Raw genomic sequence first — 24,104 nt, forward strand, 5'->3', positions numbered from 1 at the left:
AGAGGAGGTTATTATTTTAATAATTATTAAATTATTAATAATTATTAATAGTATTTATTATTAAACATCAGTATTTATCAGAATGATGGAAATATCTGTGAGCAAAGCCCAAATTTGAAAGCAAAAAGAAAATTAGAGACAAAAATCAATGTTATGCAATGTTTGTAGAAGCAAGATATTCATGGATATGTAAGTTGTAGCTAATGATTGTCATTCTTAATGCAGGTGTTACAACTGCTTTACCTTGGATGTTGTCGGTAGCGTAGCTTTTGGAACACAGGTGGACTCTCAGAAGAATCCTGATGACCCCTTTGTTAAGAATTGCAGAACATTCTTTGAAATGTCTCTGTTTAAGCCTCTTCTTATTCTAATCCGTAAGTACAGTCCACCTTTGTCTACTCTGTTATGGTAATTTTCTGAAAGTCATTCTGAAATTGCAAAACATCTGGAAGCAGGAGCAGGAAGATGTATTGTGAGCTTTATTTCAGAAGTGTTCAGAATTCAGCCCACTGTGCACGAAACCCTCTAGATTTTCATGGTATGCTTTACAGCTCCTGTCATCATTAATGCAACTTCCTCCAGAAACCAAGAGTCACAGAAAACAATGCTCCAGCTTGATTTGAGAGGAAGGTTTCTGGCACCTGTAGCCTGTGGGCTACACTTCTGTTTTAAAACAGAGTTACAGCAACCTAATCTATATGTTGTAAATAAAGTGTAGCCCTTGGGAACCTGGGAGCAAAGTTTTTGTGCACTCTTTTTACTTGGTAGAGATTGAAATCTCACCCATAAATAAAAGAGTGCTAATAACCAGAAGAGAAGTAGAGGAGCATAAGCAGGTAGCGTAAGTCCTTTAAATTCTTATTTAAATAGCATCAGCAGCCTGGCTGATAACTATAAAGGATGAAGATGGTAAGTACCAGCACAGGCTGTCTTCAGGAGAATGCATTTATTTTCCCAGTGAGTAGACTGGGAGTACAAGAACAGGGTACAAGATGATTTAGTTCTAGGTCATGAATGCTACTAAGGTTTCGTGGTGATGAAAGCTTTGTTAACACAATGGCAGTAAGAATTATAGCTGAATAAGCTGCGGCATAATCAAGGTTGATAAGTTTTTACTGTGTTACTATCTAGACCTGTTCACAGTAGTGTCAGGTGGCGCAGTGGCAAAGTTTCCTGTGCCCATCTGATCCTGCTGGCATTACAGATTGTACCTATACTAGCAGCACATGAACTGTTTCCTTCTGGAACTGTGTATCCAAAATGTCCTGGGGTTAATGTTTAACCTGATTGCAAAGTGGGATTTGTGACTAATTTCTGAAGGGACAGAAATTTGTCCCTAGCCTCTAACAGCATCCTCCATTAAAGAAAGTTGCTGTGTAGAGTTTGGGGTTGGATTGCCTGAAAGTGTTTGATTTCCTTCTGTTAGTAAATTACATGGTCTGAATTTCAACAGTGTTGTCCCGTTGACAACAGGGGTTTTCTGAAAATGGACTGATTTGTTAGTCCTAAGCTGTTCATGATTTAACAATGGGTTTATTCAAGTACAAGACTTCACTCTGGTATCTAGTTCCTACTATCGCCTATAAAGGCGATGGACTGGAGACCATCCTTGTAGTAGCATCCTACTTTAAGAGTCTTTGATCTGTTTAGAGAAGCAAAACAAAGTAGCAAAGCAATATTCAAATACTGAAGAGCTGTAAATGGGAATTACTACTACACAGTTGTATGGATCAGTGCCATAACTTGCTAAATGGAGTCAAGATCCTCCACGTTTTGCATCCAACTGCTCAAGTAGGCAGAGAAAGTAATTCTTCCTTTTGTTGTATTGGCTCTGTGGCATCAAGAAGCTGAACTGAAATCTGGAAGCATTGTGGAAGACTTGCCAGTCAGGGAAAACTTATAAGGCAACTATCCAGCAAGGGAGTTCCAGCCAAAATGGAATTTCTAAAAGGAAAGCCTGTACCAACATATAGAGGAGGAAGAAGAAGAAAAAAATAAATAAATAAAAAAATAAAAAAAAAAAAAAAAAAAGAAAGAGAGAGAGAAAAAGTGGAAAAAACAGCTTTCACAAAAATAATGCATCCCACTTGATGAGATTTGTAATATTAATGAAAGGAAAGGGATATTACATGCTTTTTCACTCTGCCTCAGTGTTTTTTCCTTTTAAATCTCTTACAGTTTCTTTCCCATTCATAATGATCCCACTGCTTCGAATTCTGCCAAATAAGAAACAAAAGGAACTGAATGGATTTTTTATCCAAACTATAAAAAATGCAATTGTCTTCAGAGACCAGCAAGATGCAGCTGAGGTAAAACCATTTGTGTGATAAATATATGGATAAGCAAATGCTTTGAGGAAAAACTGGAAGTGGCATAAGCCTCAGTTGAAAAAGTGAACTCAGTCTGTTTGAACATTCAAAGCAATTTAGTGAAGATTTTATTCATTTTTAGCTCTATATACCATCAACCAGTCTTGGTGCTGATGCGGAACTGTTAACACATTACAAGAAAGACTGCTTCTCTCGCTTTATCTGTCCAAATAAGGATTCAGAAAATGTTGCATCTGGGATGGCTTTCCAACCCGGTTTCTAGACCCAGAAGGATTCATATTGTAAAATTTTTTTCTTATCTTCATCAGGTGTCTTGTCTGTGCTGGCTTTCCTTAACAATATGAGAAGCGGGAGCCCCCCACAGGGTGTCTCAACCCAGTCATTACCTCTGAGCTGACATGGGTTTTATATAGCCCTATGGCAGTTCCTACTGTTTATGAAAATGCAAAGAAAGACCCTACATGTCTAATTAAGAGCAAACATTTATTATTGAGATGGTTAAAGAAAGAGGTAGTAAATTCTACCCAGTATGCAAAATAATTGAAATGTATTAGTAGCAAATCAGCTGTGGCCCATCTCTTTCTTATTCATCGGGACATAAGGCAGTTCTGAGTTTTTTGTTGTGTGTTAATCACTGTTATTTTATGAAGACTCTGAAGGCGCAGATATTTTTATAAAGGTCTCTCTATTTTCAATACATGAAGCATAGGGAACATAGGCACGTGCTTAAATTTTGTGATATAAAAGTTCTTTGGGTCTGCTTGTCCTTTTTGACCATTCTTTACTCCAGACTGCACATAATTTCCCTGAAAATAGGTTAACCAATTAATTATGGATGTGTAGTGAGAAACAAAGAATATCAAAGAGAATTCCATTGTAAAGGTAACAGACAAGTGTTGCATATCAATTGACATGAAATGTGCCATAACGTACCTATTAAGAATCTGTTAATATTGAAATAATTGAAACGTTTCTTTCCACTTTGAGATGAACAGCAGTTCTGATGGGATAACAGCACAGGTGAGGATGGATCATCCCAAATTTTTTTCAGAATGTAGCCCCCCAGCTGTCATCTTTCAGGATAGTATGGATTTTAATTCTCACGGTGTTATATCTAAGGCACTTTTTTAAAAATCAAATTGATTTTCAAAGATATTGCTGCTTTGCACTGTGTTGCACGTTCTACTCTTTTTCTTTGACACTCTCTCCAGTGAAATCTCACTTCCATATTTGTTGTCCTTTATTGTCCCCTTATTCTCACCTTTCTTCAATTCTATCTTTATGAGTCTTTCCTCCCCAGTAGCTTTTAGGTCTTTGTATCCATCCTTCTTTATACCCCAAAGTTTGTATGCACCACTGCGTAGTCACAGAATAATCACAAATAATTCATGATTCAGAAACATGGATGGTGTATCTAAGGTGGTTGCAGACACCTAATTTCTAGTGCACAGATCCTGTGTGAGCTTTTAATAGCATATTGATGGGGCTGTATATATGGAGAGTTTTGACTCAAAGATTTATGCTGACAGGGTCTGCATGAAAAAGCTATTTCTTCTGTGTATCAATTATAAAAGGGTCAATGAAACAATCTAATGTGAATTAATGGTAGTTAATGTATTAACTGCTATGTGTTTTGTATTAATACACTGTATTTCTGTGGCAGTAGCACTGGCAATATCAGTCAGGGGCTAAAGTCTTGATTATATTAGAGATGGTCACTCAAATTGAAGACTAAGATAAAGGACAACAGGTGGGTATGGTAAGGAGAGAAAACAAAGAAAAATGAGATTCTAGCGACAAGAGCAGGAGTCAGCATTATGTCCATATGCAGTGTGTTTTCAGCTCTCAGTGGCTGATAGAGCAGGAAGGCTTATGATTGTATTGGAAGGGATATTGGGAGACTCATTAAAAGATAACATATGGCAGTAGCTGCCCAGTATCAGGACAGTGTGGAAGAAAGTACAAGGTCCATGTTTACCTTAACAGTGTATGCACAAGTCCATGACTGGCAGTGGTCCCACCTACTCCTGGACTTTTGCCTACTTTGCAAAATTGTCATATGGGAACGATTTCAGGTACCGGGAGTTAGACACTTTAGGACCAGCTTTCTGAGAGCGTATTAAGTTCCCTATGCAGCTCAGGATCATTAACATGGCTTTCAAAAGCGACTGAAAAGTTTGGATTTTCCTTTTTTTCCCCACCTTCACTGCCTGTCTTGTTATCCACTCTTAAAATTTTGACTAGTTTAGGTTGGTGGAGTGCAAGTTTTGCTACAAGCATAGGCAACTTAGGAATTTGCCAGGAACATAAAAAAGGTATGTGAAATGGATCAAAATGCGGCTGCTGTCCAGTTTAATGCAGAAATGTAATCTGCAGAGATTAGGTGTCCCAGATAGCCCTGTAGTTGAAGGAGAATTATGACCTGTGTCTTAGGTCTAGAGTGATGAAATGTACCTCCTGAAGTCAGTAGGAGTTTTGGCACTGAATTTTAATGAGTCCAAGATGTAACTGGTAGCTACTGGTTCCTTATGCTAATAACGGGAGCTGTAATCATAGTCTTACAGCCTTCCTGTGCCGCATTAGGCCAATGGGTATTCCTTAGATTGTCATATTCCTAGATGTTACACTGTGTGCATCTTTTACTCCTCATTGATTTTATCACCATTAAAAATGTTTTTATCTTTGGGGAAAAAAAAAAAAAAAAAAAAAAAAAAAAAAAAAAGGAACAAACTGTAAAACAATGAAGAGCTCTGTGAAAGTGATTCAGCTGAAGCTTGTCTTCCTCTCATCTGCAGTGAACATGAACAAAGAATAAAGAAAGGCCAAAAAATAATGTGACAAGCAAAGTCAGCCTGTTATCATCCTTGTTCCATCAGTAAATGAAACAATGCTTCTGAATGCCTAAAGATAATCCCACGGGCAGATAGTAATTTTACAGCCAGGTTTAGATCTAATAATACGCTTGCAGCTTATATGAGATCTGTGATGTCACTTTCTCTTAACCCATCGGTTAGTGCTGCAGATGTCATTTTAATTATATATTATCTTTCTGTGGTCAGTCAAATAATTTCAGTCCTGGATATTCCACTCATTTGGCTTATGTACAAAAACATTTAGTGGTTGTATTTTAGAAATTTTAATATATTACATTTATTCATGAATTCAAATTATTGTAAAATGCTTTTCCCACTATTTACAGGAGAGCAAATTCACCCTGCTCAGAAGAAACAGCACAAATTTAATGCACCACTTAACACCTACTTTGAAGACTCCAGCAGGATTTAAGTGTTCAAATACCTTATCCTGATTATCTGCCCAGGTTTAAATTTTTCCCTTAGGCAACATGTTTCCAGAAACAGGGTGGATAGACTTTGTTTCAAGAAATGATAGTTTGATAGATTTTCACTTAATAATCTGATATGCAAATCATTGTTCATGGAAGAGTTTTTCTGTCAAGTTACAGCTCAGTTCTTAACTTGCCCGTCTGTTTTAATGATGATATCTAGATGAAGAAGTCTTTCATGGTGCTCAAAATTGCAACTCCTAAAACTGCGGGATGAAAGCAACACCCCCTCCCCTTAACAGAAAAAGGCTTGAATTTCATTTTTAACTCATGGTAATACCAGTGGGAATACAACAATGTAAAGATATTGCAAAACATTAATTTTGCAGCATCACAACAGATATGTGGGAAAATTTGGCTTTCAAACTGTGCACCATTTAACAAGAATTGGAGAGTTCATGGAGGCTGCAACACATTCTTCTGGCATCTCTTGATTTTTCCAGTTTTGGTGTCAGCTGTGAATGCATAATTCAAGATCAATGATCCGTGCTAGGGAGGTAGTGACCTGATGATGTTTCTGATGATGATCAGCTGTTTCTTGGTGGTCTCAAGCTGACTTGAAGTGAGCTTGAGTGATAAAGCACAGAGAAGAAGTATCACCAGAACTGTATTCATTAGCATCTCAGTTGTTCTGGTCAACTTTACTGGAGATGTATGGGCTACCCAAATGCTTTTGTTGCAAATCCAGAGCAGGCAGACAGAAAAATGAAAAAAGAGTGTGAAAGCTTCACTGTTAACCATGCTGCCCTTGTGCCATGTGGTGTAAAGCCACAAAGAAGCTGTATGGTGCTGTCAGTCCTGAAGATGACCTAGTCTCCCAGAGACTGGTATGGCCCTGGGATACTCTGTACTCTCTTGTGCTAGGTCTAAACTGAAAAAGGTCTTTTGGTCAGCAACTGCTAGTGATGAATTGCAGCCTCCTCCCATTTTCCTGCTGCTTACATGCCCAGGCAGGCATGCGTGGTTTCTGCTTAGTGGAGATCCTTTGGTCTTCCAGCACCAGCCATAGGAACCTAAAATGAGGTGGCGGGTCAGGAAACTGAATTTTGAGGAAGTCTGAAATGAAACTACTTAAATGCTTGTAAAGATGAGGCATCTGTCCTTCAACTGTTATAGTAGCATGCTATAAAGAGGTGGTATCTTTTAGTATCTTTCTGGGAAATGATGGCCTGGCTAAAACTTTAATCTCTAGAACCCTGATTCCCAAGGAAGAACATGCAATGAGCTCCCCTAAATGCTTTACCTAAGGGGAAGAGGGACATGTGTGTATGTACCTGCATTCTGGAGGATAAGGGACAATCTGAAAACCTAATTACTGTGGCACTCTCTTCTTTTCTCTTCCTTCCCTCAGCAGCTCCCTGGAGTTTTTCCTTTTCGTGAACTAATGAACTATTTTATTCAAGAGCTGCTTGAAATGAGTTGAGCAGAGGTAATCCTCCTGAAAAAAAGTCTGATCCTCTCCTTGTCAAGGGAAAACTATACAATTACTAAGAAAACTTAGTTAAAAATTTGCTAAATACTATGTACATTCCAGGAGCTATGTGTGTGTTTGAACTGTGGAAAATGCAGTACAGATGTTTAAAAGTAAATATTTTTCTAAGGAAACAGCAGATGGGAGGATTAGACACTTTCTAATAGTGTGCAGTTTTCTTGCCGTCATAAAAAACGAAGCAGAACTTGTTTATGTTTGAATGAGAGTGGTGTCCATTTAAGGACACATACGATATGGCAATATTAAATAATTCATTTGAATTGATTAATAAAGTCAGTAAAATGAAGGATCAGCCTGGTCCTTTTGTTTTGCTAAGTCTGTGGGAGGGACACTGCATTTCTGTTCCACAAGGCTGTTCTCACAGTTTGATCGTGTTCTTACCCACTGCCTTTGTCGCGAGGAAAGTGAAGTGAGTTTCCAAGAACAGTAAATGTGCTTTAAAGATATAGAGAGAATCTGTGCTCAATATGGGGACTGAACACAAATCTCAAACCCATATCTCTGCTGTTTTAAGCAGAAGAGTATCATTCCTCTGGAGTATATTAAAATTCTTCAGAACGCTAAATCTGGTTTCTGTGCTTGGGCAGTACACGGTGATTCTAACAGGATAAAAAGTGGCATTATGGTAGAAGAAGTTTTAGTTATTCATCGGCTTTTAAAAATCCATGCATTAATGCTTGCCTTCAAAGTTGCTTTCCTTCCCAAATTTGAAGAAAAATATCTTTACTTTTTTTTTTTTTTAAGCTGGAGTTTTTAATGAATTTTATAACTTTCTCAGGATTTCTTAAGTGGCCATTGAAACACAGCAAGGCCTTAAATCCTCAGAGGGAAATGAGCTCAAAGTCCGTATTACTTTTGGTCACTAGCTGAAATTTCTTGGTCAGTATGTTGTTATCTTTCCAAAGATTAACTGCTGGCCTACAAAACAGGATCTTTTGGTTTCAGGCTTGGGCTGACTTGTCTGGCTGAGGTGCTTTCATCATGAAATGCAGTTCTGCAGCCTCTCTCCTCAAAACAGATCAAGGACAGAATAAGTAAGGAGAACGGTGACTTTCTCACCTCCCTGAAGCGTGATGGGGAATCAGGAAGAATTTTGCATTACTGCTGCATCTGTCCCAGTTCTGCAGCCCAGCACACCTGTGAGCCCAGCACTTTACGAGCACTGCAGTCACAAGGAGATAGCAAATATCTGCTTGATTACCTGCATCCAGCTACTACATACTAGATCTGCTTGCTATTACCCCTTGTTCTTATCACACCATTTCTACTGCCTCTGTTACGGATCAGACAGAATTCTTTATAGATCCTAAGCAAGGAACAAGCAGCTGGCATAATGTGTGTATTATTTGCCCCACTCCAGCAAGCCCTGCAGCTACCATAACAAACAATCTGACATATGGGACACTCTTCCCAATACCTCCATCTCCCTTTTATTTTTTTCAGTCACTGCTGTTTATCTTCAGTTCTTCAGGAGCAGCATCCCTGTCTGATATCTCATATGTCCAACCTCAGCTCCAGTCCAGGTTCTAAACTGTCATCAGGCACCTGAGCAATCTCGTTGACTTCTTGGAGCACTGCTCACATACTTCAGTTTGCAAGAACATAGATGTATGAGTGAACATGGGAATGAAATAAAAGAACCAGGATGTTCATACTGACAAAATGGGTTACATTTTAGGGGTATCTGGAGTTGCTAGGAATGATCTTGCAGACAATGCTGAGAAAATATCAGTATGCTGAAAAAGCTAATCTCACTTGCTAAGTAAGACATGTGAAGGAGCCACTTTAGAGGGCCTTCAAAATAATAATAATAATAAAAAAGGTATCTTTACCACTTGCTGGGCAGAACAAGGGAGGTTCAGATGCACCCTGCAGTATCATAAATCCACAGAAAGTTCTTAGGCCAACTGGATGCCTTCAGAGTCGCAGGGAGGAAGGTCTTAAACACTTCTGTCATTGAGCCTTGCATGCATTTTCCTCCCATTTTCAGTGCAGGAAGCGATATGGACATTTGGCTTTGCTGATCTACAGCATATGAGAAACATCTTTTAATTGAGAAGGTTTTTTTTTTTTAGTGTTGAAGAAAAGCTTTTTTTCAACCAGCGTAAAAATAAATAAACCCACATGCTCAGCTGTCGGTAATGTCAAGGGTTTTAGTGACTTTTTAAAACTGTGTTTATATGGTAAAAGCAGTCTCTTAAAAAACTGTTTATCAAAAATCCAGGCCAAAAGATAGTGTAAGGAGTCTTTCAAAGTACATTTGCAGTAAATTTTTTCTGAAAAAAATTGGAGGAGGGAAGAATTAAATGACAAACCTGTCTTTTTTCAAAGGAACTCCTCCATTGTTAAAGGGGAGAGCAGAAATCCTCTTCTAGATTTGCCTTTTTTTTTTTTTTTTTTTTCTTCCTTTTGGGCAGCTTGTTCACCTTTTGGACACCTCCTTCTGTGTGCTGCCTGTTGTGGTTATACCCTGCTCTTCCTGTTCTTAATACCAAAGGAGAGGGAGTGGTCACGGCTCTGGTTTTGTGTGTCCGTAAAAATTAGAGTAAGAGCTCATTGTGCTTTAGGTGAAGACTCAGTGACTGTTCAGTTTCACTGAGCTTTGTGGTGGCTTGACCAGCACAGGTGGAAAATGGAGGACGCCAAAAAGAAGATGGTTGCTCCTTAAAAGGGCCCGGGTCTCTTGCTTCTCCCCTGAAAACTAGACCTGGCCCACCCCTCATGATTTTTTTGCTTTACCCTCCCAGGCTTCCCCTGTGATGGCAAGGGGACCCTGTGCTTGTCATCCAGAGAGAAGCTGAAGCATTGAAAAGCCTGTTTATGCCCGTGGTAATTCCCTGTAGGCAATAACGTCAGCGCTGGCCACTTGTCCCAGCCTGATCCGGTGCTAGTAATGAGTATTCGCAGCATGCGTTTCAGTGTCTGATTAAATCTTTCTGAAAGGCCATCTGTTTGAGGAGGATGTGGCATAGGTTTTAATACTTTTTATACCTAGTACTCAATACTGCTGTTTCATGACCTTAGACATAAAGTTTGTCCCCTGCTTGGTTAGAATCTCTCCTGATACTCCAGTCAGAGAAAATAATTGGATCAAGGCTGTTGCAACCTGTTGGCTTCTTGTGTGTCTTTGGGGAAATGTTGCTAGGTATTAAGTCACTGAAGTTGCACGTACCCAGTGAGACTTTGCTATGTCCATGGCTCCATTCCTTGTAGGAAGGGGGTAGAGCATCTCCAGCTGCCTTTCTACCCTAGCACTCAGGGCAGACTCTGGTGTAGTCATGTATCTGTTGATACATGCCAAATCAGTAAGGCTGGCATGTTCTCATCTGTGCCAAATACCCAGCCTAAGCAGTGTTACATGTCCTATAGGCTTGGAAACTCTTCTCCTTTGCCATTCCTTCAGCATAAAGTAAAACTTTCTGACATATCTTTTCTCACTTTCTTTTGCTTGCTTTCCTTCATGTTACCGTGTCAGTATTTGTCCCTTTGAGTGAAAGGAAAAATCCTCACCCTGAAATTGTGCCCATTTGCTTTCCTTTCTAACTCTGCTCTCTCTCAGTTCCTCCTCCCTTTTCTATATTACTCTTTTGGTCTGTTCCTCCCAAGTTTCTCAGAAAAGCCTGCTTTAGGTCATTGAAAGCCCTTCCTTTTTCCTGCCTAATCTGTGATCTGGTCTTCATCCAGAGTGTGGGGTTTTCAAACAACAAACAAAGGGAATCTTGTCATAGAACAAAATCATATGGAGATTAATTTCCTGCATAGCTGGGTGGTGACCTTTAATGCCAAGGTGGGATATAACCTCTAATCTTAATTTGCATACACTTTTTTTTTTTTTCTTTTTTTAACCCTACACTTGATCTAAACCTTCAGGGGATCTGTTGAATGGGACTAGAGGCATTTCATGTATGTATTTTACTTTCCATTCAGAGCAATAGCTTGTTTGGGTATTTTGCCTCTATAAACAGACTTTTTTTTTTTAAACGTGCAACTAGACAGAAGCATCTGAATTCTTAATTTAGACAAAAATCATAGATTTACTGACCTAACTGCAGTAGCAGAGTTTTCCCTTTCTCTGTTGGTTTTATCATTTTCAATTTTGTTTCATGTTTTGTCTTTTCTTCTTTTATCTGCTATAGGTTCACCTTCCTTTCTCCCTGACTCACTCCCAGAACTACAAGGGGAGTTGCAGCACTTGTGGTATTGCTGGCTTGATCTTGAAATGTTTCTCTGTTAGTCTGTCTGTGTCTCTATTTGCCTACAGTAACCTCTCTCAGCCCCATGCAGCATCCTCTTTTTGCAATACAGCATGACCTTTTCTGAAGCGGTTATGAAAAAGCTGTTCCATGATATTTCATTCTGGTTCAACCGTCTTGTCCATTTGTTGGTCTGTTTTGATCTCCGGAGGCTTTTTCCCTTGATCTATCTCAACTGTTGGTATCTACTTTGCACTCCTTTGATATTTCTTCCTTTTCTCTTCTGTCTACTTACCTTAGCAGATCCATACTCCTGCTATAAGAGACACTGACAGCCCATCTTGCCAACAGAAGAACCATTTATGGGGTCTGCGTTTTGTTGCCAAGTGTATGAAGTTACTTTTTTTTTTTTTTTTTTTATTTTTTTGAGCCTGGTGGCCACCTCAACACACCAAAGTAAACCTCAACTTTGTACTCTGGGGCTCTTCTCTTCTTGCCACCATGCCTGGGCTGCCCTGGGATCTGCCTCCCTTTCCTGAGCCTGCTGGAGCCAGCAGAGATGGAGGCCTTTGATAAACCCCAGCCGCTCATGACTGTATCTGGATTTTGAGAGTAATTTAACATTTGAGTCCCTTATTATGGGAAATGACAGATTCTCTGTCGCTGGAAGCCTTAAGGAGAGGCTTTCTGGAACGTGCCCTCGGTGTCAGCTGGCTGCGAGGCAGGAATCTCTGCGTGGCATTCCTCGCTCTGACTTTTGCTAAAGAGCAGCCTGAACGATTGCAGCAATTCCTCTTCCTCTCCAAAAATCTTCCTACGAGATCCTGCACCACCAAAGTCAGTGGCAGCCTTGCCCTGACTTTGTGTCCTTTGGCTGCTCAGGGCTTCTTTCACTTTCTTTGGAGTGACTACCCTTCATTTTTTCCTCCTGCTGGGATAAGCAAGCTGTAGCTAAGAGAGAGAGAGAGAGACTAGAGGGGAGCCGAGCATCTCCTTTCTCTCATCATTAGAAACGTACACTTTTTAATAATGTAATCTCAATTAAAAACATACCAATTAAAACGGGCTTTTTAGCAGGTCTCTTGGGAGAGGGAGCCATAATTCACATTAAAATGTAAAGCTTCAGGAACGGGGAGAGCTAGGTGCATTGCAAGTGCCCAAATATTCAGTGATTTTAATTACAATGGAAACTTGATAAATTGCTTTGTGCCACAATCCATTATTAACAGCTTAATGAATATCACTGCTGCCTGCTTTAAACTGCTCCATGGTGAAAAGCATTGTCAGGATTTCAGTTGCGAACTCTGATTCTCCGTGTGTTTGTAACTTGGCCCTTTAAAAAGAGGAGGAGGGTAAAGTCTGCATGCTTGGCTTTGGGTCAGGGGAACTTCTGCTGCCTGCAGCGTCCTGAGGGGGAGAAAGGAGGAAAGATGGACCTTTTGTCTTTCACCAGTACTGGGACTGGCCGGGGCTTAAATCTGCTCCTTGCACAATTTAGAGTGATGCCACAGCTGCTGTGTGCTGTGACAAGGTCTGGGCACACAAAGGGCCCCTGTGCTAACTGAGGAGTCCCCAGAGCATGGGGCTACCCTTGCATCCCCTGTGCTTCTGTTCAGTGCCCATTAGGCTGGAGGATTCCTTGGGGTGTTTGCTCACGAGTAAGGGGAAGCAATAGTGTCAAAGCTCATGAGTTTGTTTTGGAGTAAGCAAAATGTGGATTGGTACAAATTTCCAATTTTGAGCTAGCAAAAAGCTGGTTTGAGGTATGGCATTTGGCAAGTTCTTTCAGAGCATTGAAATGTAAACAGTGGTTGTGTGCTGAGCTTTGAACAGGGCCAAAACATTTATTTTTTCACTCGACACAGTTGTTATTATGGTTGTAATTGTGTTAATGTTAGGATCTCTAAGATATGTATTTATATATATATATATACATGGATGTTTATACTAAACTGGTGCCTTTTCCCCATTTTTCAAAGCAACTTAATTTTTCAAGCATAAATGTTATTATTAGGAATGCTATTATTTTAAATGCTAACAGCAGGTATAGTGGGCTTATAGTTGTGCCCCATTGAAGTGTAGGGATTTAATCTGGAGCAATTTAAAGTGTCATGGTCTGGCTTCTATGAGATTTATTATTTATTGTGGGTGTTCTGTTTTCACTTTTCACTTGTGTGGTCTGACCAGAGGGGTCATGAGCCCCAAACTGGGGTCGCTGGCAGGTGTTTGATCAGATCTTTTTGAGATGCGAGATAGATCTCAGGACAGAAAAGACCAAGAACTGCTCTTGTGATTGAGGGAAGTCACAGTTGCATATCTGGGATAAACAGGGTTTGTCTGCATGTAATTAATGTTTCAGGTTTTGCTATTCTTATCCTTGTTGTGTTTTTCTGGAAAACAACAAAAGCTTATTCACTTTCCCCATCTCAGAAATGGCAGTGTTACTCATAATGATATTAACTTGCACCCTGTGGCATTTTGCCAATTACAGAGAGCTCTCCTGGTTCATTATATCAATAATTACACATAGGGATTTTTTTTTTCCTTGTGAAAAATCTTTCATTGACAGAGGAGTAATGATGCCTGTAAGTTGCTTAAGTATTGCTCAGTCAGGGATCTGTAAGATATGGGAGAAGTCCTCATATTTTCGGGGAAAAAGACGGCTGGTATTCTGGCATTCTGTTAATATTCATGTGTTTCTGAAGTTGTATTTTTTTTTAGTGTGTGACTATAGGAAGCGTTCCAGACCACAGTGCTGCCTGCCTGTCATTTTTCATGCATCCCTGTACTGGCAGAGGACAAAGTGGCATGAAAATATATAAAATACCATCTAATTTTTCTTTTGTTCTTTCATTCATGCACACACACTTCTTCTGTGTGTTTATCAGTGTGAGCAAAATGCCTATATTTGCAAGATAATGGATGTGTAAATATTAGAAAGTCAAACTGAAAACTCTCCGAAGGGAAGGAGAGCAGGGGAAGAATCCTTTCTGCTACTGAGGAGCCATCTATTGGATAAAGCTCATAACTGAACCGAGCATCCATGAAACTGCAGAGGATAACACAATTTATTATCGGTTACCGGGTAGCTGAAAATAATCCTTTCCTTCCCAGTGCAGCTTTCACCCACTGCACTGGGAACCAGTACCCCTTTGTGCACAGAAGTGGAGATCCACATGTAGAGGAGATTTATGTACTATCGGTAAGGCCGGTTTAATGTAGCCAAAGATCCGGGATAAATCCTACTGTAGACTGCAGGTGTGATCGTGAATGGATAAACCAGCAGTGGGATTACCCACCAGCAGTGAAGAGCAGTTGCTCAGAAAAAAAGCAATAGTAAAGGCAAGTGGTGGGTTTGTTTTGTGTTTTGTTTTGTTGTTTTTTTTTTCAATTGTTAATAAAGACCATAAATAACATTGTGCTTTTTTTCTAACAGCGTGTATCGTTTATATCAGTCTAACAGTTATAATTAGTTCAGTTAAAAAAACAATAACTTTTTTTTTTTTGTTACCCAGAATTACTTAAGGCCTTCACAAAACTGAATAATGAGGTGTTCCTTCCCACAGAATGTATGCAGTATGTATGTAATGTGATGCAGAAAGGGAGGATCTCGAACAAATCATGGGAAGAGGTGGGGGAAAACAGGAGGTGCACAGTAAAGTCCCAGGACAGCCCCCAGACATCTTGATGGCTCTTTGAAGTGAGTGGTGGGACTTTGCAAGCACAGTGAAGAGAGCACGTGGGGCTGGAAGAACAAAGAAGCAATAATGATATTTCTGTGCATAATCTCGAATGTCAGGCAACTGCTAAAACCAGAACTGATTATTAATGAGAAATTAAATTTAAGTAAATACAATTATAATCTGTGGAGAAAAAAAAAAAAAAAAAAAAAAGAGGAACAACAACAAAAAAAGACAGAGGGCTGCCTGCAACAGCAGCCTTTAGTCAGCAGTTTGAGTCAGTAGAGGGTCAAGCTGCTGGGTGTCAGGCACTTATCCTAAAACACTCCCTTCCTGCATCCTCCCTTCCTCCTGCAAATAGAGGAGGGGAGGAGTGTCAGATGGTTCACTAGGAGGCCAGATAAGCCCTGGGAGAGGATGTGTGCACAGTGTGCAGCAGGGTGGTCAGCTCTGGGCTGACTTGGAGTTGATGCCAGTTTCACACACTTGTGTGCATGGTTGGGGGGGAGGCTGGCCCAAGCTGTTCTCCATCCTCAGTTATTTCTTCTCTTGCTCTGTTTGCTCGCTGTGTATTCTGATAACCTCACTCCTACGCCTCCAAGCAGCAAAACATGTGGGGCAGGAGAAGCTTAGCTACTGCATGTGCATATCCAATATGTACTGTTTGTACTGTGATAATGCCAGGAGCTGTTACCAGAGCGTTGTTATACTGAATATTTTGCAAATAGAGAATAAGGAGGTTCCAGTCCAGTGTCATTTGTGTCTTGCTCACTGTGGCACAGGCTGGGTGACACTCTCTTGCCATTGCATTTTGGGCTGTTTTTTGAGCTGTCCCCACATGGGCACACCACCAAGGGAACCGTGGTGGTTACACCATTGTGCTGGGCTCTGGACTGGGGCTGCCAACCCAGGGCAGCAGAGCTGCCAACCAGCTGCCACAAAGTGCAGGACACTAGTTTGCCATTAAACTGAGTTTCACGGATAAATTTACTATTTCTTGTAGATACACAGCTCATTCTGCCTAGCCTGGTATTGAAAGGAAACCCCCCAAAGTCACAGATGGCAGTCAGTTCGTTAGGGGTGTTTTCTACTGTTTGTAAAAAGGCCAGGCTGCAAGCAGTCTCTTGGTTTTATGCAGAAGAACTACTGGAAGGATTTCCATCTCTCCAGGCAAGCTATAGATTTCCCTGTGTGTCCACGTAATTAATGAATGAATGAAATAGATATGTACCCTATTTTCTCTCTTCCGTGTTATTCACCACCACCCATATGTTACCAAAGTACGTCCAAAGTGACAGATTTATGAAAGGCCAAAAGTGTCATCTTCTCAGTAAGAACAATTCCTGCTGTTTTCCTGTGTCTGTAGCTAAGCAGGAAAGACGTCAGAAACTTTGTTCTGAATTACTTTGCATGGCTTATTCATTCCTGGGCAGGTCTGTGGTATAATACTGTTTTATACCATCTCCTCTGCCTGTTTCATTGGCTTCCTAAGGTGCCACTGTGCAGGTGCCACCCAGAAATATATTATCTGGATGATGTTTGAAGTTCAGGTTATGCTTTAAAACTCTGGTATAACTCTAGGGTGGTGGGAAAAATGTATGAGTTACTACATTCAGTGTCCTTAATTGTAATCTCTCTTCATCCCTTCCCGCTCCAGCCAAGTCAGGCCTCCAGCTAGGATTTCAGGCAAGAGGTCCACGTGTTTAAGATTAAAAATAGCCTCCTTCTACATGAGCCACAAAGACCTACGTTCAGTTTGTCTCAACTAGAAGTATTTCTTTGCTTTCTCTTCATTACCAATAAGAACACAAATTCAGATTGCTTTTCATGCCTAGGTGATGTAGGAATACAGTAAGAAGGCAGCAGTGGTCTTTCCAGATGTAAGCCCTTTACTGCCACTTGTGGAAGCATAAGGAGAAGGTAGATGGGTCCCTAACAAATTGTTCTTTATAAGAAATTCCCCACGCTTTGCTGTCAGATTAATTTAGGTTTGCATGTGCCTCTGCAGATTAATCAAGCTCTTAATTTAACCTTGCTTTTTGGAGGTTAGACGAGTCTGAATATCAGAATGAAGTTGTAAACCAGCTGTGAAATTCTCCATGTGCCCAAAACCCAAGTGAGGCTGCAGAGCCTCAAGCACCAGGGTTTGTTCCACTGCCTCAAAGCTCAGCTTGTATAATAGGAGCCAAAGAAGGTATTGTGATCTCTTTGTACCAGAAAAGATGTTCCTACTTGTGCAAAATCCTCAAGGAAGAAAACAGCAATACCTGAGCGCTCTTCTCCTTGACCTCTTGAATTGAGACACTACCAAGCGAAAATGGCTTTGTATTTTTCAGCAGTATGATTTGTTGTTGTTGCTGTTGTTGTTATCAACATGCTTTGTTAGAGACCTGCTGCAGTAACATATATTATATATGCAGACACATATACCTACAAGCTGTGGGGCTCCGGACATTAGAGGTGCAGCTGGGTGCCATCTCATGATCTGCAATGTATGCAGTGACTCACTGGAGGAGGGGAAACCTCTCGTGATGCAAACGGTTCAATGCTGGGGTAAACTGCCTGGGGAAGCTGTGGGAATCTGGAGCTTGGCTGGGTTTTTAAAAACAGGTTAGACAAACAGCTGTCAGAGCTGGTTTGGCTGATCCTGCCTTGTGGTGAGGGGATGGAGTAGATAAGTTGCTGAATTCCTTCCAGGCCTCTTTCCCTGATGCGTTGGTGCTTTCTGCCTTAAACTCTTTGAGTCCGTAAATCTGTTTTCATCCTAGGTCTTAAAGGGGTTTCTGAGATCATCATTAGCTTTTCCTCATGGGGTTTTATAAGATTTGATGCGTGTTGTACCAATTGTACAGATGGAGAGTTTAAAACTGTATTCTAAAAGCAAAAAGGGGAGTGTAGCTCTAAGCATCCTGGTTTCTCTGGTGGTCAGTGCCTTGACCACATATTCATATTGGCCACTCTGTAGATTCAGTAGCCACCTCAGCCAATAAAATCTGTGTTATACTTGGATTTATACTCGCTCTTGGTCACATGCAGGAGACACGTTTTACACTTTCCACGCTGAGGTGCTTTCAGCAGTTTGCTGACACACCTGCCCCTTCTGTGGCCTGCGCAGCATTTCAGAGAGCATTTCTCTGATATTGTTGGAGGGACATTTCTTTTTTCTTTCAAGTAGAAAGCAAAGGCATTGGTGTGGCTTCTGACATGAAATACGGTGTCATTCAGTACTCATAGTGCTCTCTTACTGCAGTGAACTACAGCCAGAAACTCCCATAGGGGTTTAGAAATGGTAATGTATAAAAATATCAGAACAAGCCCAAACTTACACAAAACCTTCCAAGTCTGGGGTTTCACTACAGATGTTAAGATCAGTCTGGGCTGCTAAAGGCTGCTCCACTTTCCAAGTGGCACTCAGTGAGTATTTTTTTTTTTTTTTGCTTTAAATTTATGCAGGTTTTTAATGTAAGTTATATTGCTTTGTAAGACATGCCTGCCCTCAGACACTCAGCTCATTTACAATAAAAACATTGCAGTGGTTCCGCCAGCTGATGTTAACAAATGCAAACAAAACAGTTTTTTTCTGCCAGACTGAAAACCTCCCAGCCACTCTCGAACAAGGGCAGGACCCTGCAGTTCAGCAGGCTCTGGATCCTTCCAGGGCTGAACATCATCCACAGGAGCATGATGCCTTCAGCCTTCAGGCGCACAAATTTGAGGGCTGTCAGCTCTGGCCTCACAGTTAATTCCAGCTTCTGGGTTCAAGCCCAAGGCAAAAGGAAGCTCTCTCAGAAAGGTTTTGGGGCATAGTATATTGCAGAGAGATCGGCTTTTTTCATGATTTCACTGAGAAACCAAATGAAACTAGTGAAGTTATGTGTGACCTTTTCAAAGAAGTTTGGCAAAATCATAGTTTTAGTGGGACTGCATTTTGTATTTCAGTTCAAGAGGATCTGGGTAGCTTCTGCAGTACTTTACTGATAACTTCAGGGTGACACCAGTGTTCTTACCTAAAAAGATCTTTGTCAAATCAAACTTATAAAAAGTGACCTGGAAATAAACTAATATAGCAGTGTTTTTATGAGTTTGTAGGAAGCTAAAGTAATATTTCAGAGAGATGTGAGTTTTATACCGGTCAGATAAGGACTGTGAAGCTTAGTTTCTGCTTTTCTGAACTGCCATCAGAGCATTGCAGAAAGGCTAGGAGGGTCTGCATAGCTTATTGTGTGTGGTATTGTATTAACAGCATCACATTTGTATGACTTTTGCACCACAGCAAATGCTTTACAGAATACTAATCAATCACGTCTTCCAACTTGCTTCCTTACTTCATCTTTAACTTGCTTTTCATAGTTCTGGGTTCAGGATGGGGAACTGAACTATCAGAGTGGTACAAAATTTAAGTACAGTTAGCAGAAAATTGAAGTTAAATCAGAGCATTAGGAGCAAAACTTCCAACTGGTATACATTTGATAGTTTTCCTTAAGTAATATTTCATTTCACCTTGCATAGGAGTCACGTGCCTCAATTTCTCTGTTGAAAACATAACCCAAGGGTCTCCTGGATCCCCAAATCAGCAGTGAACTTACCGAGAGGTTGGCCAGTATATCAATCTTTGATATGAAAATGCAGTTCCCTGTTTAGGATGGGAAGAGCTGGAGACATCCCCTTCCCCCCAAGACCCATGTCTCCTGTGAGAAGAGTCACAAGAGTGATATCTCTCTCTTCTTTTGACAGCTGCAAAACTTAAAAGCGGTGACTTAAGGAGGGGTGATAGATACTGGCAGACTGGCCTTCCCCAGTATAGCACACATCTATTCTTCCAGTATGTAGCGTGTAGCTCGTTACGGTTCTGTGCAGAATGATTTCCCTGCATGGCCAGGTGATGCTTAAGGAGACTAATGAGAGAAATGATACAGCCCAGAACACTGGTGTCAGGAAATATATTGCAAGGTGTCTATCTCGGGGAAGCTGAAAGCAGGGCTTGTCTTATTATATATTTCAAAGGGGATGTCTGTGTCACCACCAAGTTAGACATGCACCCTGTCCCATACTGCATTGAAATTACAATTTTTCAAATAGTATCTTTCCATTCGATTTTCATTTGCTTAATGATAAACTCTGTGTTGTACCAGGGCAAAACAAGAGCCTGTCTCACTGACACACCATTCTTTTGAAGCAGAAACTTTTTTTCCAATGCCATTGTAATGTAACTATGCAAGTGTCAGAGGACAGGATAGAGCCTATTATGGGCTTTTGCTTTTTGTAAGGAAAATCAAACAAATGTCCCTGATGGAAAAAGGAAGCCAGCAGCCATATGTGATGACCAGAGAATGTTTTTGTGCAGTGACACCTTCAGTACCTGGTTTGTTGTCAGACTGAACTGGCTTTTTTTATTTATTTTTTTTTTATTGCTGTCAACCTGAGTAGAGAAAAAAAACGTGAATTTTCATGAGATACCTTTTTCTCATTTCCAGCACTTAACAATCCAATTATATTTGGTTTTATGCTAGTGTTTGCCTCTATTGCCATTGTTAGGTTTTTGAGTCAGAGTGATTTTTCTATCCTGATGGTGCGGAAGAAAAATATGTTTCATTATGACTGGTTATAACCCTGGAAATCTTTTCTCTCGCTTGGGTTGATGACTATTTTTTATGTTGCATTCTATACTGATGCCTAAAGTGAAGTAGAATGAACCATAAGGAAGAGAATCTTTGCTAAAATATAGCTCCTTGAACGGTGTAGAATTATCTTGAACAAAGCTTGTATCTTTCCAATTTTATGCTTTTTTCCTCCCACTATTGCTCAAGTAGTTTTTACAAATGAATGTGGTTTTTGTCAGGATTGTTTATGAAACCATTGTTCTCAGCAACCTATGCTCACCTGCGAACAAATTGCATAGCACCGATAAGGTAGCTAGTTGTTTCTAGACTGGGTGACCTTACAAGCAGATTCTGTAACAAGACAAGCTTTTAAATTCCTAACCAAATATATTATGTGAGTAATAAAAAGAGCTCCTCAAAATGGCCACAGAGGCATTTCGGAGCACGTTCTTGGGAATATTCACTTATGCTAGCATTCATTAAGTTTGCTTTCAGCAAAAATTCTCATGAATGAAATTTCATTCACTTGTCATTATGATTATGACTGTACTATCATGGCAATAACCATATGCTGTGTATAAGACTGGGACCTGATTTTGTCTAAGGTTGGAGAAACATCTTCAAGGGGCTCCGGAGAATGTATTGTCTAAATATAAGACCAGTCTCAGCTTACAGTTCATGACTGGGGACTGCAAATCCTTGGAGAGCAATGGGTTTGTTTACAAGAAAATTCACAGCTAGAGAAGGATGAATGCTAGAGAAAGATGAATCCTACTCCAAATGTGATACTATCTGAACAATATTATGTTGCAGGGGTACAACTCCAATGAACATAGATGTAATTAGACTGTTATAAAGGTAGTTTAGGTGATGATGACTAGTTGTATGAATAAAAGGGAATGTTAAGCTGAGGCAGGGGAAATTTAGGCTTGACATCAGGAGGGGGTTCTTCACAGAGAGGGTGGTTGCACACTGGAACAGGCTCCCCAGGGAAGTGGTCACTGCACCGAGCCTGTCTGAATTTAAGAAGAGATTGGACTGTGCACTTAGTCACATGGTCTGAACTTTTGGGTAGACCTGTGCGGTGCCAGGAGTTGGACTTGATGATCCTTAAGGGTCCCTTCCAACTCAGGATATTCTATGATTCTATGATTCTATGATCTCTACAGATGCAGTTCATTACTATACTAGACTAGTGTATATCCACACACTGATGAACACAGTAACCCAAATATACATACCAGAAAGCCCTCTGAAGTGTTGGCCATGCCTAGGAGCTGGACTATCTGTCGTATGGTTTGTGGATTCCTAGCTTGTTAATAAAGCCCCTCCTGGAAACGTTGCATGAAAGTTTTAGCTGTGCACAGCAGAAGTATGCATGGAGTCTTGTTTCCTCCAGTCTAAAGGAAAATACATGATTAGTGGTATCCTATCACTGGGGCAAAGTGGCCAGTTTGAATCTGGAAACTGTGCCTAAGTCTAGGCACAAGGATTTATTTGCAGAGCTGGAGCTTGTTCACAGAGCTCAATGTGTATAATGCTGCTTTGTGTGCCTTCACTTCTTGGGAGGAAAAGCACGTATCCTGTGCCTTGAAGGTAATGCCATTTGGCCAATTTGTAGAGTCCTTCAGCATGTGATGACTAGCACTGGTTACTATCTGGATTATTAACTCTTACGTGTAGCAGGGTACAATATGCACTGTGGACATGGGTACAAGGTACATACTGTACACATGCAAAATGAAAAGTTCCTGTGGAGAGGAGGGAGGGAGCAGTTAAAGGCACAATGTATTAATTCCTTGTATTACTCAGACCCCAAAATAACCAAGTCCAAACAGTTTGTTGGCAGCAGAGAAAAGCACAAGACTAAATATTTCTCCTCTTTTGTTGTCTCACTGCTCTCTTTTCCCACATCATGTCGAAAAAAATATCTGATTTAAGTCCTCTGACATTTGTAATTAATTACTTCTTCCTTACTTTTATCTTGTTTGCCTGTCCTTTACTCTGGCTTTCCCATTTCTTCCGCATCTCTCATCAGATCCAAGAAATCATTGAAATGATTCCTTTTTAATAGATAAATAGCTCTACAGCATTTTTCTTTTTCTTTTGAAGAAAGACTTAGCCCTTTCTTTTGTCCATCCCAGTGCACAAGTTGTCATGTTCTGGCACTGCAGTCACTTGTAAGTCCTTGAGCTATCATGTATTCTGTTGGTATTTGAAGAATTGAAAATCAATCACATAGTCTTATGGCTTAGGTTCAGCACAATTCTATTATGCCCACTCCCAAAAGTCAATTCAAACCTTTTGGGTTATATTTCAAAGCCTAATCAAGCTTGCTGTCCAGGCTGGTTTGGAGTCAACTCATTCTTATCCATAGGTCTGTTTATTAGAGTTTTTCTGTCAGAAACTAGTGCAAAAGAAAACAGTTTTCATAACAGTAGAATCATTCAGTGGACATTTTGCAATGACAAGCCACCCAAACAGGTTTTTGTAGTACAGGAATGCTTACTGTTGTAAAGCATTTCTACAAATACTTAAAGAAAAATAAAACAAACAAACAAACAAAAAACTGGGTTGATATGCATTGATACAATAATATTTACATCTGTACTTTCTCATTAAAAGCACCGTTTATTGAGATCAGTTTTTTAGTCCTGTCTTATTAAATTGGTACAGGAATTATTGTAGATGCAAACATAAACCTAGGTGATCTTTCAGACTTTGGATCATGTGAACGAATGGGTATGGTTCCTCCAAACAAATGGGCCAAAAAGGTGATGACATTTCCAGGTGGTTTATAAAAGTCTCTTTTTTCAATGAAAGATTGGTGGCCATTCTGTCGGAGCTGAGCACACAGTATAAATAGCAAACAGCTCTCTCCTTCCACCCCACATGGGAAAAGGCACCACTCTGTGTCTCAGTCTTTGTGCTTCTTCTCATCCTGTATTCTGCAGAGACGCAGAGATTTTCTCCAGTGGATGCTTGACTCCCGCAACTCAGCTGATGCCTTGGCAGCTGGCTGTTTTGATGTGATCAGTCCAGCCACCACTTCCAGCCAGAATGAGGTGCCTCCTGCTGGCAAGACACCATCTGAAAAGGTTCAGAAGACGTTAACGGAGGATGAGATAGCAGGCCAAGCTTTTCTCTTCCTGATTGCTGGGTACGAGACTACCACTAGCACCCTGTCCTTCGCCACGTACTTGTTAGCCACCAACCCAGAGTGCCAGGAGAAGGTGCTTCAGGAGATAGACAAGTTCTCAGCAAAACATGTGAGTACAATTCACGGGCATGGAGGGAGCAAGGCAATGTGGATATCATGCCAATATGGCACCTGAATGACCCCGGTTTGCCTCATTTGTATACACATCTTCTATTAACATATTATCAAGATTTTGCATGACATTACCTTAGTTTTCCTCATTTTTAAGTGAAGGAAAAAGAGGGGAAAGTTGTCTTCTCAAGAGCT

The 24,104-nt window shown here is 40.4% G+C and overlaps 1 protein-coding gene across 1 annotated transcript in view; it reads left to right on the plus strand.

Annotated features, from left to right (window-relative positions):
- Positions 1–24,104, plus strand: part of TBXAS1 (thromboxane A synthase 1) — a gene marked incomplete at its 3' end in the record, with an annotated part of 227,332 nt that overhangs the window by 137,133 nt on the left and 66,095 nt on the right. The window contains exons 7-9 of the mRNA XM_084281641.1: positions 226–374; positions 2,179–2,309; positions 23,593–23,907. Coding sequence (XP_084137767.1) covers positions 226–374; positions 2,179–2,309; positions 23,593–23,907 — 595 coding nt within the window. The remainder of the gene's footprint in view (positions 1–225; positions 375–2,178; positions 2,310–23,592; positions 23,908–24,104) is intronic.

This window comes from Netta rufina (assembly GCF_964035555.1).
Source record: "Netta rufina genome assembly, chromosome: 1".
NCBI lineage: Eukaryota > Metazoa > Chordata > Aves > Anseriformes > Anatidae > Netta > Netta rufina.